Here is a 17,194-nt window from a genome sequence, read left to right on the forward strand (position 1 = left end):
AGGGGAGTTCTATGTGAAGTCTTTTGAGGAACCTCCATACTGCTTTCCAAAGTGGTTGAACGAGTTTACATTCCCACCAACAATGAAGTAAGGTTCCTTTCTGTCCACATCCCCTCCAGCATCTGTTGTTGTTAGAGTTCTTGATTTTTGCTGTTCTAACTGGAGTGAGGTGATATCTCAATGTTGTTTTGATTTGCATTTCTTTTATGGCTAGGGATGTTGAACATTTCTTCATGTGTCTATTGGCCATCCTTCTTTCTTCTTCAGAGAAGCTTCTCCTTAAGTCTTTCGCCCACTTATTTATTGGGCAGTTGTTTCTTTGAGGATTTGTTGTTGGGTGGTTTAATTTTTTGAGTTCCAAGTATATTTTAGATATGAGACCCTTGTCCGTTGTATGGCTAGTAAAGATCTTCTCCCAATCCGTGGGCTTTCTATTGATCTTGCTAGCTATGTCATTTGCCCTGCAGAAGCTCTGCAACCTTATGCAATCCCATTTGTCCAACCTTTCTTTGATTTGTTGTGTTTCCGGGTCTCTATTCAGAAAATTTCGGCCTGAGCCAAGGAGACCTAGGGTTTCTCCTATTCCATCCTGTAATGTTTTCAGAGTGTCTGCTTTGAGTTCAAGGTCTTTGATCCATTTGGAGTTGATTCTGGTGCAGGGTGATATATAAGGATCTAGCTTTAGTTTTCTACATGTAGTTAACCAATTTTAGCAATTTATTTGTATGTGTATCAAACATACAAGTAGTGATGCCTTGATTTCTCTACTAGGAAAACAGAATTATTAGAAATAGAATTATTTCTAATAATACAATGTTATAAAAAGATAATTACTAGAAATAGAATTATTTTTAAAACTCAGGAAGTTACACCAAACTCTTCTAATTTTTAAAAAATGTTTGCTCAGAGACAGAATAAATAAATAGAGACAGAGCCAAGCACCAGTGGCTTACGCCTGTAATCCTAGCTACTCAGGAGGCTGAGAGCTGAGGATCGAGGTTCAAAACCAGCCCAGGCAGGAAAGTCCGTGAGATTCTTATCTCCAATAAACCACTAAAAAACCGGAAGTGGAGATGTGGCTCAAGCAGTAGAGCGCTCGCCTTGAGCTGGAGAGCAGAGGGACAGCACCCAAGCCCAGAGTTCAAGCTCCATGACCGACAGAAAAAAAATAAAATAAAATAGAGACAGAGAGAGCAATAAAAATCTACAAATTATGACCTGTGCTCATGAACCATGTATTCTCTAGTTTCTAAGTACAGTCACATCCCAGATTTGACCAAATGAAGATAGAGAATATTAGAAAAAAGATTGCAACTGTACTGAACATGTATAAACTTATTTTTCCTTTTCATCATTCCCTAAACAATGGTGCATAACTAATGTGTACAAAGCATTTACATTGTATTGAATATTATAAGTAATGTAGAGATGATTTAAAAATACATAAAAGTGGTTGGTACACTGTACCACTGAGAACAGTAGTACATGCCTATAAATCCAAGCTATTCAGAAGGTTGAGGTGGGAGGGTCATGAATTTAAGGCCTGCCCAGACAACATAAGACCCTGTCTCAAGCCAAAATAGTAAAATAACCAGTACAGTATACAAGAGGATGTGCATGGGTCTATACAGATAGGATATCAGTTTACATAAGGAATGTGAACATCCCCAAGAGGTCCTTGAACCCATTCCTTATGAATACTAGAAGATGACTGTGTTTCTCCAACTCAGACTGACACGTACCTATTGCATTATCTGACAAGTCTACATATCTACCTCAAAATACGTATCTGCACAAAAAGAATATTTCACTTATTTCTCCAAAAACCTGCACAAAACTTTTGTACCTAGTAAGGTTGAGAAAAACTAACTTTGGAAGTAGTTCCTAGGAGTGAGAAGTAATAGTGGATATTTTCAAAAGTAGATGAAAAATAAAGAGCAGGCAGGAATCAGAGCCCAGGGAGAGGCAGGATCGGGAATTCTGGCCCACAAGTCAGTCAGCTACCAGCTAAAAGAGTATGAGATTGTAGCCGGAATCTGAAGGTTGAAGTCAGTCTTTGTCATTTTGTAGGCTGACCTCTTGCTTTGTGTTCTGATCCCTTATAACTCTGTGTGTGCTTTGACTGGAGATGCATTGGGAAGGATCTGGGGGGACAGGCAGTGGAGAAAGAGTCTAGCATTTGTTTTGCATTCTTTGCCTGGGAATGGATGTTTAATAATGCCTTTTGTTATACCACATTTTAGTACAATGAGAAGGCTTTATTTCTCTGAGGAGTTTGTTAAAATATGGCTTTCTTACCCATAGATATTCACACAGTAATTGTTTGCACATGCATAAATATGTAAAAACATATCAACTTGGGCAATCATAAAGCATGTTGAAAAATGTGCCCACCAAGAATTACTACAGGGGTATAAAAAAGCATGCTTGTACATTCTTTTTACATAAAGAATACATCGGAGAATAAATTAGCATGGAAAATGGTCTCTTTGAAGGCACAATAACTATTGTTTCCTTATTAAATCCAGCTTTTCAATTAAGTGGCGACTCACTGATCCACACTATGACTAGGAGGTCCCATAGAGAATTTCTGAACTTTGTAGATTAGCAAAATACTATAATTAGAAAGAAATGTCAGAGATTCCGGGAGACTTGAAAAATGACTGCCATTGTGCTCTTTTATTTTGATCACTGTCTTTAATTTTTAATTATTGAAGTGCTTCATAATAGATGGTAAATATGCTGTAAGCTTTTATAAACATAATAAAAGGAGACAAGGAATTAGTTTATTGAGCATCTACTATGTATTAGGTACTCACTGCACTATTATCTTGCTTGATCATGACAATATTTCTCTCTAACAGTCATTGTAATAGTGCCTTTTGGCTGGGTGCTGGTGGCTCACACTTGTAATCCTAGCTACTCAGGAGGCTGAGATCTGAGGATCATCATTCAAAGCCAACCCAGGCAGGAAAGTTCATGAGACTCTTATCTAACCAGAAGTGGCACTGTGGATCAAGTGGTAGAGTGGTTGTCTTGAGCTGAAGAGCTGAGGGACAGCGCCCAGGCCCAGAGTTCAAGCCCCATGAACTACAAAAATAATGGCTTTTGTACAGAAAAGGAAAAAATCTTTTTCCCAAAAGGGTTATAGTTTCCCCTAGGAACCACGGCATAGAGGTTCATAAGCTGATGTTAAGTCTTTATATCATAGCAAAAGTTTAACCATGTCAGTTTCTGCTTTGTGTATCAAGTGAACAAATTCTGTTCATGTTCAAATTGTATATTGGGATCATCATTTTAGACAAAATTGTCATTGTTAATCTGTGCCTTACTGACATCTAAATAAATCAGAAGTTTAGAAACAGTAATTCTATGTGGCAGACTGAAGGTCTACATTGCCAAGCAAGGTATCATTTCTAGAGAGAGGAAATTCTAGCTTTCATATTTATATGGATGTATGTAAAAATATATATAAATACTAGCTTTAACATATGTATATACACACATAAATATGTATGTAAATACATAGCATGGAATAAATGTGGTGATCAAAGCTGTTTGGCCCATGCTCCTTACCATCTAGCATAATCCAAGTGGGTGAATGTGGTTTGAAGTCTGCCTAAAATCACAGTGTCTGTGGACTCATTTAGTTAGCAATATTAATGAATTGACTTTAAGCAACAAGGTTTTGTGCCAGATGTTGTACCTACATTACTGAATACCTACTATCTACACAGTGATATTTGATCTTTGTAGAATTCCATGAAGTTGTTAAGATGCTTAAATTACAAGTAAGAAATATGACCCAGAAAATATTGGGTCAAATGGCTGCTAATGTGTAAATAGAACACTGAAAACTTTAAATGCTTACTATCAAATTTTGTGTGATTTGTGCTTTATCACAATGATGATGTCATGGAATGTTAAGCCTAAGAGAAGATTGACATGCAAAGTACTGATACAAGGCAATGAAATAAGTGTTTTATTCGAGAGATTTAGTCATCCATTCATGCTGCCTAAACAAAATGCCAGAGACCTCATGGCCCTAATCACCTCCTGAAAGCTCCACCCAGTACTGAAGAACTGAAGAATTAGGTTTTACCATGAATTGCTGAGGAGGCACAAAGTATGGCGTTCATAGTATGGCCAAAAATATGCAAAATTCAGCAACAGTTTATTCCAAATGAGAGACTGGATGACATTTTGAGATGAGCCATTGGAAAGTGAGTGAGGCTCATATTGCTAGAGAAAGCAAGAACAAAACATTGAAGATTAAAGAAGTGAGGTGGTTGTTAGCAGAAATGTCCTTGAAGGCAAGGTCATGATCCACTGTGCAAGAGAACTGTCAGATTCATGTGGGAAGACAGTGAAAAATAACAGAGCATGTCTAACCTGTGAAAGATCTTAGATAGTGTGTTAAGGTTCTATACTTCCTGGGTAGCTAAGTTTGTTGAGGTAGTGAATTAATTATGTAATTTAAACATAATGCTAGAGGTACGAAATGTGGATATCAATAAGCTTAGCATCGACAGAAGTCTATTGCAATCATATGAGAAAGAAATTCTGAGAGCTAGGCCAGTAGCAACAGACTTTCACTAGGGGTGGGGCAGCCTTTGTGGAGGGAATTTTACAGTAGAAACCCCATGCTGTGCTATATATGGATAGAGAATGAAAAACCAAGACTTACAAGGTTTCTAGGATAGACTAGAAGGAGGCATCTATGAAAGCATGCATTATTGGTTGAAGAGAGATAAAATAAAAGCAGGAGCATATTGTATTTTATGTGTACTCCTAACTGGATTAGTTATAATAGTGTTACTAATATTCTTTAAAATGTAGGATACAATGAGTATAGGATATTCTGTTTTTATCTCATACCCACTGTTGCTCCTGAATCATTTGACCGAAATGCACTATAAATGTCAGTCATGCTACAATCACGAGGTGGGCATGGGATATTCTCTCTGATGTAGTCTTGGTACTTCAGTGAATAATACAGATATTTTTATTTCAGATCGTGACAATCCATATCACTCCAGTAGATGACCAGCTTCCAAAAGAGGCTCCTGGAGTCTCTCGACATTTGGTTGTTAAGGAAACAGAGGTGGCCTACATAACCAAGAAGCATCTACATTTCCTAGATATGGAATCATGTGACAGAGAGCTGCTCTACACAGTAACAACACCTCCATTTTTCTCTTTCGGCCCCAGGTATCTTTAGAAAGTCGTCAGATGATCTGTCAGTCTTTGGTTTATTGACCAGAGTTAACCGTATCCTATATAAGTGCTATGATTCAATGGCTTCATTGATCAGACATGAATTTATACCCAATTCTGCAATTCTTTTTTATTTTTTTTCTTGTAAATGTCTGCAATTACTTTATCTCAAACTTGTCTTGTGCTTCCCTTCAAAATCTATATTAATTACTAAGTGACCTGTGACTTGTAATGTTTTCAGCATAGCTAGCCTTAGTTATTTACTTCCCATTTCTAAGGGAAAGCTTATTGTTCTTGTTAACTAAGTTTAATGGGGGTTTTTAAACATTAGTTTTAGATATTACAGGCCAAGAAATGGCCATATCTATGATCTCAGATGAGATAATTAGCATGAATGTTGCGTAGGCCAGTGATGTGCACATGCTAATGAGGAAATATCTGTTAGAATGAGAATAATGATTTCTTTTCCCTATGACAGAAAACATTTTTGGGCATACTTTTTGTAGTCCTGATGAGTAATGATGATAAGACATAAGGCCATACGCCCGCAGTATAAAGATAATATAACGAATGACCATTTTTGAAAAAAAAATGGTCATGGACTCTTCAATTTGTTTTTTTATTTCATTTTATTTTTTCAAGACAGAGTCTCACTATGTGTTTCAAGCTGGGCTCACACTTGTATGTCACCCAGATTGATTTGGACTTCTCTCTTCACCTGTCTAGACACTCCAGTGCTGGGATTATAGGCATGTGCTACCATGACTAGCTTTGATTAATTTCTCTTAGCTGGAAAATTATCTGATGTGTATTTCTCTTTAGACACTCGGATGCTGGGAAGTTATTCATGGTGGACAGCATACCGAAGCTAACCAAAAACCCAGTAGCCCTGGGATTAAGGTCATTTACTCAGGTATGTTGACTTATACGATGCTATCAAACTTGACGTGAGTGTCTTCTGAGACAATATGGCATTGCTTAGTTTTGCACCTGAGAATCTGACCATTGACCTCTGCCATAAAACCCTGATATCTTTATTCTTTCTGCCACACATTTGCATTGACCATATGAGTCTGTTGAAAGTGCTTTATAAAGTTGGATACGATCCAAAATCTTGTTATAATTAAATTCAGGTTTTTGCATTGTCTTGCCAGCAGCAGGACTCATTCAGGGTCTCCTATGCTTTTATTTCACCCAATTCAGCTCCCTCGGTATTTTACTATATATATATATATATATATATTCCCCATTAGTTTCCAATGGTCGCCATAATGAAGTGCCACAATTATGTGGTTTTAAAACAACAGATTATGTTCTCATTGTTTTGGAAGTTAGAGGTCTGAAACCATGGTATTGTCAGGGTTGTGTCTTCTCCCGCCAAACCCTGTGGAATAATCTTTCTGGATTGTCTTTAGCTTATGGTGGTTTGCCAGCAATCCTAGGCAATTCTTGGCTGGCCAATACATTACTCCCATCTTTGTCTGTTGTCACATGACAGCCTTCTTCCTCTGAGTCTCTCCTCCTACCATACAGACACCATACTGGATTAAAGGTCTTCCCTAGCCTAGTATGACCTTCCTGTAACCAATTTCACCTGTAATGGCCTTATACCCAAATAAGTTCACATTCTGAGGTGCGCTGGATTAAGACGTCAGTGTCTTTTGAGGGGAATCATAATGATCAGACAGCAGAAACTTCTGTGGTTTGGGATTAATTATGCCTAATCTCCCTGTTGTTAGAGGTTGTAAATGAGTATATTAATCCCACATGACAAGTGCTATTACTTTGCTCATTTTTACAGGTTAAAGAGAGTAGCATGACCAATATGTAGCTATTATGTGTGGAGTAGGGTTGAAATACAAATCTGCCTTTTATAAAGTTGACTGGCTTCAGTGTTTGACTATATTTACGTAATTTCTTGGTCATTTTTTCCTCCATATATAAAAAATGTGATTACACACCCCAGGTGTCTGGGTTCTCAGGGAACTGTGGGAGAGACCTCCATCTTGAATGGGACTTTTCAGGGACCATACTGCATCTGCCTCGGAATGTGTGTGGTCTATCTGATGAGGGGTATCATGGCTTAGGGAACCCCTGCTCTGGGGGGTTGGAACCCTGGGACCCTTTATCAGTTTATCAGTTCCGTCTCCACCCAACCCTGTGAGGCAGGCCAGAGAAATAGGCTCGCTCATCATCCTCTCCACCCTGCCCCCCCCCCCCCCCCCCATGGATCAAGCACTTGGTACTGTCAGATAATTGTATACTTGTTCCTCTCTGCACTATTTGCACAAATAATCTATAATTACACTTGGAAAGTACTAAAAAATAAAAATAACATTTTCCAAAGAATGTGATTAGTAACTTAGAGACTTGGGGGAGTTTTTCAATTGATGTTGAATTTTTCATTTATGATGTTGAATGTCAATTAACACTATGGTTGATTTGAACCTAGGTCTTGGAAAGTTTCAAATTCTTTCACATTAATACCCATAGATGCATCTGAATTTACTTTGCAGCATGCTGTGAACCATATGAAAGTGGCCTACATGCCCCCTATGCAAGATATTGGGCCCCATCTCCAGCACGTCCAGTTTACAGTTTCTATCAGTAACCAACATGGTGGCACTTTGCATGGGATATGCTTTAACATTACCATTCTTCCAGTGGACAATCAAGTTCCTGAGGTATGTACAATGTTTGAGATGGAGGATGAAAAGGAGGGAAGGAATGAAAGAAAAGACTAACATTTTGTTTTCTAATTGAAGTGTAGGAGAAAAGTAAGAAGTGGGAGGTAGGGAAGGGACTTTAAATGAACTTTGCATTAAAAAAATGAGATTTTCCAGTTGTTAAATTTGGCACTTGTTTTTTAAAGCTTTATCAAAAATCTCTTCATCTCCTTTTCTTTAGGGCTGAGTTTCACACGGGGGGAAGGGAATTAAATTATGGGTCTCTTAGCAACCAGAACTTATTTGCTTTTACCGCAGGCCAACCATGCCGCTATGTAATCCAAGGAAGCTCTTTAATTTTCCCAAACGAATTATGATGGGACTCTTTTGTCCTGCCCTATCTCACTGCCCAATGTTTATGTAAGTCTCACAGACCTTGAGTCTTTCTTTAAAACTGAGATACAAAAGCAATGGTACTTTGTGCCTCTTTTCTGTGAGGCTGAGGTTTGCATTAAGAGTTTGTTCTCACCCCCCACCCCTGCCCCTTTTAGAGTGCTACACTTTGTTAGTATAGCTATTATTGGGAGCACTTTTATCCTTAAAAGTGGAAAGATAAAAGAACATTTCCTAGTCACTATGTAGCAGAGCCTCATCTCACAACCATCTCTGGTGGTCTTCTTCCTGGTCATTTCTCACTCTATATCTATTCTTGCTTGAGGTTGTAGAACAAATGATTTATTTGATGGTCCACCATACAGAAGTAGTCTGATAGGTATAAAGAATATTTTATAAAAAGAAATTATCAACATTTAAAAATCCAAGAAGTTTTCTGTCATGTTTGACTTGAGATTTCTCTTGAAAAATATAGAAGTTCTAGCACTACTGAACTCACCTACCTCATGCAGCTGTGGGACAGGGTGTGATCTCTACCCACCAAAGTCTTCATGAACATGTCATCATACTCATTTGTATCATGGGGTTGGCCTTGAAGGCTAACAAGCTTGCAATGTTAGGTATGAAGCACATCAAAGGAATCTAAAACTAGCTCTAATCTAAAACGCTCCAAGGCATCTAAACTGGTTCCATTTGCTTCTGTGATGCCTTTCTTCTCAGAGACCAGGCCATGTAAAAATGTGATAAAAATGGTGTAGGATGTCTATAGAGTTAACTTAATTAGATTTTAGTCAGATCAAACTTTTCTGTGTGTAAGAGATACTGGCCCTAAAATAGCTGAACTTCTTGTCTTTCTTTCCATCAATGCCTAAAATATTTAATAAAAATAAATCCTTATTAGTCAACTGGACAACTCTAAACTTGTGTGTGTGTGTGTGTGTGTGTGTGTGTGTAAGTATTGGGGCTTGAATTCTGGGCCTCGTGGTCTGGGTCAACTTTCCTACCCTGCTCCCATAGCTAGTACTCTACCATATAAGCCACACTCTACTTCCAGCTTTTTGCTAGCTAATTGGAGGCAAGAGTCTTATGGGTTTCTCTGTCCTGACTGTCTTAAAACAATGATCCTCAGATCTTAACCTTCTTGAGTAGCTAGGATTATTGATGGGAACAACTGGCCCCTCAGGCCTTAATATAGTCATGAAAAAGTAATTGGCCTATGAAGATGGTACTAGAAATTTTGCAATTAGCTTTGGGTTCAAGATTCCTCATGGAGCAAGGCTTTGCATATTTCCTTCCTTCTTTCTAGGTCTTCACCAACTCTCTGAGAGTGGCTGAGGGAGGTCAATGCATCGTGGACACAGAGCACATCCATGTTTCTGATGTGGATACCCTACCGGACAATATCTACCTCTCTCTGACGGGGACCCCGCTGAGTGGAAGGGTGGAGCTGAATGGATTTCCCCTAAATCCAGGGGATACATTTTCTTGGAGAGACCTTCATACCTTAAAAGTTAGGTTAGAACATTTCCTGGATTTTTTCCCCCTTTATTTGCCTTAGCTCCTCATCTAGGTCAACTTTGAGGCAGAATGAGAGAAAAGAAGTTTTGTTCAATTCTTTCAGGGATTCTGGCATGTTGCTTCATACTTTCAAAGGTTGACTGAAAACTAGAAATGACAGATTTTTTTTGTTTTCCTTCAGACATTTTCTTTATCTCTGGTTTGTTTAGTGAGGATGACTTTGCAGGTATGTGAACAATAAAAATTAATTACTACAAATATTAAACTTACTGTAACTGCACATACCACAAAGTAGATGATAAGGACTAAAAATTATGTATGAAACTAATATACATAATTGAACTTGCTCTAAGGAAAACCAACTTTATAACCCTGAAAACTCTGGGATAGAACCATGCTGATCAATGTCTTTAGGGTAAGCATTAATTCCATTCTATGGGGTAGGGGTTTGGAGGTGAGCATGTAGGGTCCGAATGGCTGGTCCGCCATGGAGCACTATTCAAATTGTGAGAGCCCGGGATAGAGATATCCTGCCTCTTGGTCCTGTAGTATTTCTCCTAACCTTGATGTCTTTCATTTCATTTGCTGAATTCAGTTCTGAAAGAAACTTCTTTTGCAAAGTATAGTGAAACATTTCTAGAAAACAAGTCAAACTACTTAGGGGAAAAAAAAGCAATGATCAGATAGAGTAATTTCTCCCTTGAAAATTTGAGATATTAACGGAAACTCTGGCCCACTTGATAAAGTGTAGTAGGAAATATTAGGCATCAAGCTTGGTTTGGCTTGGTTTTAGACTTGACTAGGAAGTTCTCTAGGAACTAGGATTGGGCATAAGAAGATAAGTTTAATTCTGATAGTTTTGTTATATCATTGGTTTATACTTGTCTATTTCTTGACCTCTTTCCAGTAGGTGAGCAGTGAAAAACATTCACCTATTTTGACTAAAATTTCCCTTTTGCCCTTTTGTGATTTTGTTTCTGAGATCTTAGCTCTCAGTCACATGTTAAAAAGGAATTTTGTTTAGGCATTCTTACTATGAGTAAGTAATGGATAGAAGTAAAATACTATCAGTATTTTCTAGAACTATGTGTTCAAGCACGTGTCTAATGATTTGTAATTAGCTTGAAAAAATTTTAATCTTCATAGCAATCAAGTCTGGTAAGGTGGATAGTTTTATTCTTATAGTTGTCTTCAACTTAACAAAGATATTAGGAATTTGCTAGAATATGGAGTCAGGCTCTTAAAGATCTGTTTAACTACACAGCATGCCCTGAATGTGTATTGTGAAGTCCACTTGATTCTTTCAGAGGTACTAACAGAATAAATAGCATCACAAATCTATATTGTAGAAGTGTGGCAAAAATAAAGTACAAGATGTAGTGTGGTACAAAGGAGAGGTGAGATAGTGGTGGCGGTAGTAGGGACAAAGGAGAAATGTGATGTGGGTCTTCCCTGGCATTGAAATAGAATCCTCTATCTGAGTTTCTATGATATCTATTGGTGACACTATTTCGAGCAAAATTTAGCTCTATTTTTTTTGATAGATGAATATTTTATAGGTTCAATATATTGTAGCATTTTTTCTTTTGTACCTGTCCTGGGGCTTGAATTCAGGGCCTGAGTGCTATCCCTGAGCTTCTTTTGCTCAAGGCTAGCACTCTACCACTTGAGACACAGCTCCACTTCTGGCTTTTTTTAAAGGGTTAATTGGAGATAACATTCTTATGGGCTTTTCTGCCTGGGCTGGCTTTCAACTGTGATCCTTTAGGTCTCAGCTTCCTGAGTAGATAAGCTTTCAGGCACTGGCTTCTGGCAGGAAAGGTATTTTTAAGTCTGGGAGAGATTTGAGGTTCTTTATAAGTTCAGAACAAGAAATCTTATAAGTGGAAGAGGGAAAATTGTGGGAAGGAGCCACTGCACAATCCATAGATAAAGGTTTTAGAGAAGAGCTTAATAAACCCAGAGCACAGGCAAAAAGGATTAACTTTAAAAGTAGGAAAGGAGGATATCATCAAATTCACATAGACCCCTACTTTCCCCTGTGTACTGTTCAGTCTTGGGTTTTCTCTCTCTCCCCAACAGATATATTCTAGATGTTAGAAGGACTATACCAAATGGTTCTTCTTATCACAAAGCAATAGAAATTTATATTTGAGGAAAAATTACTAATACTTATCAATACATTTTCCCAGGGTAGAACAATTTTACATTTCGGTATACTTGAATATGCTTTTGTTTTCTTATTTCTTATCATTCACTCATTCATCCATTCATTCACTCATTCATTCAGAGAACAAATCTAGAGCCACTGAGGAACTCATGTTAGGAATCTCAAATTATTCTCACAACAATAGGAAGATTACTACAAATCTTATCCCCACAGGTATCAACATGATGGATCTGAGGTTCTTCAGGATGACATATGTTTGGAAGTCACAGATGGCAAAAATTCAGCAGAATTTGTTCTACATGTTGAGGTGGGTATAAAGTTTTATCTTTGAATGGTTGTGGTTTCACTTGTAACTCCAGCTGTTTGAAATGCAGCTGTTGCTCATGGTGGCTCCAAAGAAACTTGTTGAGTAGCAGGAAGGTTAGGGTAAAGTAAAGCTTTGAAATCATAAGCTTTAAATCACTAAATAATAATAGAAAGAAAAGTAATTCATAAGCTGTGGATGTACCTGCATGAGATGTGTGAGGACCAGGATTCATCAGGAAAATGTGTGAACTTAATGAAGGAGGATTTTGGTTTTGATGAGGCGTGCTTTACATTATATCTGTCTGCCTGGAAACAAATGAGAGCTTTGAGCCCCAAACCATAACCAAATACTCTTATTCCTGCCTAAAATTCTGCTCATGTGGGGCATTCCTTGCTAGATGATACATATGGGGGAAGTTGAAAGACATGGGCTGCCTGGCCAAATTCCATGGCTATTGTTTAATGTGTCTGAAAGACCCAAAAATGCCTGACATTGGAACTATTGGCAATGTGTTACCACTTGGGCAATTCTTCATTTCTTTTTTTTGAAATTGTGCATTTTGTTTCCTGTGTAGGTATTCCCTGTAAATGATGAGCCACCAGTCCTAAAGGCTGACCTCATAGCCGTTATGCCCTGCCTTGAAGGTGGAGAGGTGGTCATCACCCCTGAATATCTTTGTGCTACTGACATGGACAGTGATGACTTGACACTGGTGTTTATGATTGTTGGAGAACCTCAGCATGGGATGGTGAAGAAGGCTGGAGTGAGAGTGGACAGTTTTTCTCAGGCGGATGTTATCTCAGGGGCAGTGACATACAGACACACAGGTACGTGCAGCATTGTGACTAGTGCTGTTGCCTATATCCCATTGCATAGTTGATGTACCTTGGCTAGAAGAGTGACTGATCTGAGAACTGGAGTGAATTTCAGAGAGTGGAGGAAGAGCAATATGGCCTGCTGAACTGTTGATGCCCCTACATGTTCTTTCTCTTTGCTGGAACCTCCAGGACCCTAATCATCCCATAGTAGGCACTAAGTGTTTATTGGGCGAATGTTGATGATTAAGTATCTTAAGCCATTTTTATATCCATATGTACAAGTGAGAGGCCTCTTAGTTTGGACGCTTCCACAAGTTGAAGACTTACATTTCCTGTTTTTCATTTATTTGGTTGCTCAATGATATAATCTCAACGTGTTTTTTTGGTTGTTGTTTTCTTTTTTAATTTCATTCTTTAATTTTTTATTTTAAAAATTTTATTGTAAAGGTAATGTAATGAGTACATTTCCTTTTGAACAGTGTCACCCCTCATTCTCTCCCATCTCCCCTCCTCCCCAAGTTGTATAGCTCATTTCCAACATAGTGTCTATTGAGTAACACTGTTGAATTGGTTCACCCTTTGTCCTGCCATTTCCATGCTTCCCCATCCCCTCCCCAAATCAGATAAACTTACATATAAGATAAAGGGTACAGAAATCAAATACAGTGACCAAAGGAAATAAACTAAAGAAAAAAGGAAAGAAAAAAAAGAACCACAAACAGTAGAGTAAAGAAACCTCTTGTTTCCATTTCTTGGAGTTCATTTTGATCAGCTTCATTTTATATGGTTATATGTTCAGAGCTACTGAGCCCTTGTGATCCTCTCCTAAGAATGTCCTCCTTTGGTCTCACTGTGTGACTCAATTTTTTGAAACAGGAGAATTATGCTAAACACAATATTTTGCTTAGATTTGGCCAATGTGTTTTTTGAAAAGAGATGACAGTTCTTTGGGCTATCATCTCATGGAAACTCCAGCATTAATTGTTTCCTTCTTCATTTCTTTAAGGTGACATATGAACATGACCAAACACAGTGCAGGGCTTTTCTGTCCTCTGGAGAGTACAGACTCCTTCACTGTGCTGCTAGATAGTAACTAGGAGACTCTTGTTCTTCCTTTAAGTGACAGAGTCCTGTCATTTTCTTCTTTCCATCTCATTGTTTAAGTTGGGACCATTTTAAATCTTATAGAGTAAGATCTAAAAAGTAAGAAGAATCCAAAGTAAATGCCATTTTCCCACACACACTGTTGCTACCTTTAAAAAAATCTTGGTTAATATACAAAAAAGGAAAATTATAAAAGAAATGACCAAAATGTAGATTACCTTCCCCTCCCCCCCCCGCACCTATTCTATGCCCTTTCTATGCCCTCTATTTCTAATAACTGCTATGTGGCTGATGTTTATTTATCTCAGTATTAGTGGAAACAGAAAGACAATTACCAAGTGGACATGGGTACCTGCCTCCTCTCCCCGGGGTTGTTTGTAACACCAAAGGATTAAGAGGGACAAATGAATCCATCCTCTTTCTTATTCATTTGTGAACTGTCAGACCTTTGTTAGCCCTGTTTTGCCCTTCCATATGGTGTTAGATGGATGGCAAGGATTTCACCAGAGGTAACAGATGGACAAACATTTTTACATTATTTTCATGACCATACTTAATTTCATAGTGATAATGCTGATATATATATATATATGTATAATGTATATGTATGTGTATGTGTGTATATAAATATATGTATATGTATGTATATATATGTATATATATATATACACACACACATATCCCATAAGTTCCTTTCCTTGTCATTAGTGCTTGTAGAAGAGCTGTGAGGAGATTTCATCTTGGTATTCTACATTTTTTTTTAATGGTCAGAATTTCACTATCATTGTGTTTTTCAGGTGGTGAGATTGGCCTGGTACCTTGTTTTGACACCATTACATTGGTGGTTTTGGATGGAGAAGCCAGCCCTGTCATCAATGGCTGTTGCTACCACAGGCCTGATCCATCAGCTCTTCAAGAGGCCTTTCCAGTGTATGATCTCAATATCACAGTGCATCCAGTAGACAATCAACCACCTTCCATTGAAATTGGTGACAAAGTTTTTCTATGTTAAAATACTATTGCCTTTCTTACTGTCATGCCTCTGTAGTTCAATGAAATAATATCCTGAATTAGAAAACCATTCTAGAGAATTGTCCTCTAATAATTGCCTCAAGAGAAATCTATAGAGCTGGTGGCTCATGTCTGTAATCCTAGCTACTCAGGAGGCTGAGATCTGAGGATTGCGGTTCAAAGCCAGCCTGGGCAGGAAAGTCCATGAGACTCTTACCTTCAATTAACCACCAGAAAACTAGAAGTGGTGCTGTGGCTCAAGTGGTAGAGAGCTTACCCTGAGCTGAAGAGCTGAGGGACAGTACCCAGGCCCAGATTCAAGACCCACAACAACTGACAAAGAAAGAAAGAAAAAAAAAGAAAGAAAGAAGCGCCTCAAATCTATGGAAAATCATAAGACAAAATGTGTTTAAAATGTTAGGAATTTCTGTATAAGGAGAAAATACAAGTATCTGTGGTCTGTGTGTGGTTGTTGGGAAAAGGACGACACTGGAATCCTCAAATAGTTTGCTTTTATTTCGCATGGGAAAGTATCATTTGCCTGCTGGAGAGAGTAATTTATTTTATCCATAATAATTTCTATTAGAGGAATGAGTATGTAAGTACACCAGAGAGACCTTTTATATACATTTAACCTTATTTGCTTTTTAGAAAGTCATCTCTTCATAGGCATTATGTATATGTTCTGTCTCTCAGAAAAAAAATAGAAGCATATGTATGAATGTTATTGTAATTTGCAAACTATCTCCCAAGCAATGTTCTGGAAAGGAAGCATTATCCCAGCAGAATAATTAAGCACCAAGGCATGAAACAAATGTTCGTTATGAGCAATTCATAATCGCTCTCAGGCAATTAACGCTCTGACAAACAGAGGTAACAACTGATCTTGAAGAGTACATAAACTACATTTAGTGGCTTATCATTAAAACAGTTTGGCAATTCTTATTTTCATTTGTCACTTCTATAGAGACACAAGGGAAATCAGAGTTCCTTGAGAATGACTAAAGGGCTGTAGTAAAACATTTAGTATTTTTCAGTGCTTCATTATCATCTGGCTTGCTTGTGCAAGAAAAAAAATACATAATTCCATAAGTCATATTAAATCCACCCATTACCCCTGAATGTTTTTTCTGCAAAGAGAATTATGCCAAAGGAAATGAACATCTCCCATGGAAGTATATTTGCATATGGGAGGCTTCTCTGAATTGGAATTTCAATTACTCCCTTTTGTCCTCACTATTCAGATGAGGCCATTCCATGCTAAGTCATAACTGTGTGGTTATTTGTATGCAGGTACCATGTTCGTTGTAGATGAAGGCTTCTCTGCAGCCATTACCATTAACCACTTGTCTGTCACTGACCCTGACACTGCTGCAGATGACTTGGAATTTGTTTTGGTTTCTCCTCCTCAATTTGGCTACCTTGAAAACACACTCCCTTCTGCTGGTTTTGAGAAAAGCAACATGGGCATCAGTATATGTAAGTGATGACCAGCAATGACTTGCCTATGTTTATGGATGTGATTGGTCAGATAATGTTTAGTAACTAAGGACTTCAAAAACATTCAAATCACCATATATGTTAAGAGATTTTGTGTACTGTTGTTATTATTATTATTATTATACTGATTCTTAGAATCTTATTTTTCATTTTTTTTTATCATGACATACATGCAAGATGATATCAAAATAAGTGGATAATGCTAGCTACCTGACAGGCTGAGAATAGGAGGATTGCAGTTCCAGGATAGTCTAGGAGGAAAAGTTTGGGAGACCCTTTCTTGTTATAGCTAGGTATAGTGGTATGTGCCTCCATCCCAAGCTGTGTAAGAGGCTCAGATGGGAGAGATCATGTGCCTGGCCACCCCAGGCAGAAAAGTCTGTGAAACTCTTTCTCCATAGAGGAAAGCTAGACATAGCTCACGCCTATGATCTCAATATTAATGGGAAACCCAGAGCAAGTAAATTGCAGTTCAGTTATGTGTCTCATA

The 17,194-nt window shown here is 38.0% G+C and overlaps 1 protein-coding gene across 1 annotated transcript in view; it reads left to right on the forward strand.

Moving 5' to 3' along the window:
* Frem1 (FRAS1 related extracellular matrix 1) overlaps positions 1 to 17,194 on the forward strand; it is a 124,428-nt gene that overhangs the window by 28,839 nt on the left and 78,395 nt on the right. The window contains exons 10-17 of the mRNA XM_042692961.1: positions 5,015 to 5,211; positions 6,040 to 6,130; positions 7,734 to 7,901; positions 9,583 to 9,791; positions 12,178 to 12,271; positions 12,846 to 13,098; positions 14,991 to 15,182; positions 16,498 to 16,683. Of these exons, the coding sequence (XP_042548895.1) occupies positions 5,015 to 5,211; positions 6,040 to 6,130; positions 7,734 to 7,901; positions 9,583 to 9,791; positions 12,178 to 12,271; positions 12,846 to 13,098; positions 14,991 to 15,182; positions 16,498 to 16,683 (1,390 nt within the window). The remainder of the gene's footprint in view (positions 1 to 5,014; positions 5,212 to 6,039; positions 6,131 to 7,733; positions 7,902 to 9,582; positions 9,792 to 12,177; positions 12,272 to 12,845; positions 13,099 to 14,990; positions 15,183 to 16,497; positions 16,684 to 17,194) is intronic.

This window comes from Dipodomys spectabilis, unplaced genomic scaffold (assembly GCF_019054845.1).
Source record: "Dipodomys spectabilis isolate Male_0828 unplaced genomic scaffold, ASM1905484v1 ptg000158l, whole genome shotgun sequence".
NCBI lineage: Eukaryota > Metazoa > Chordata > Mammalia > Rodentia > Heteromyidae > Dipodomys > Dipodomys spectabilis.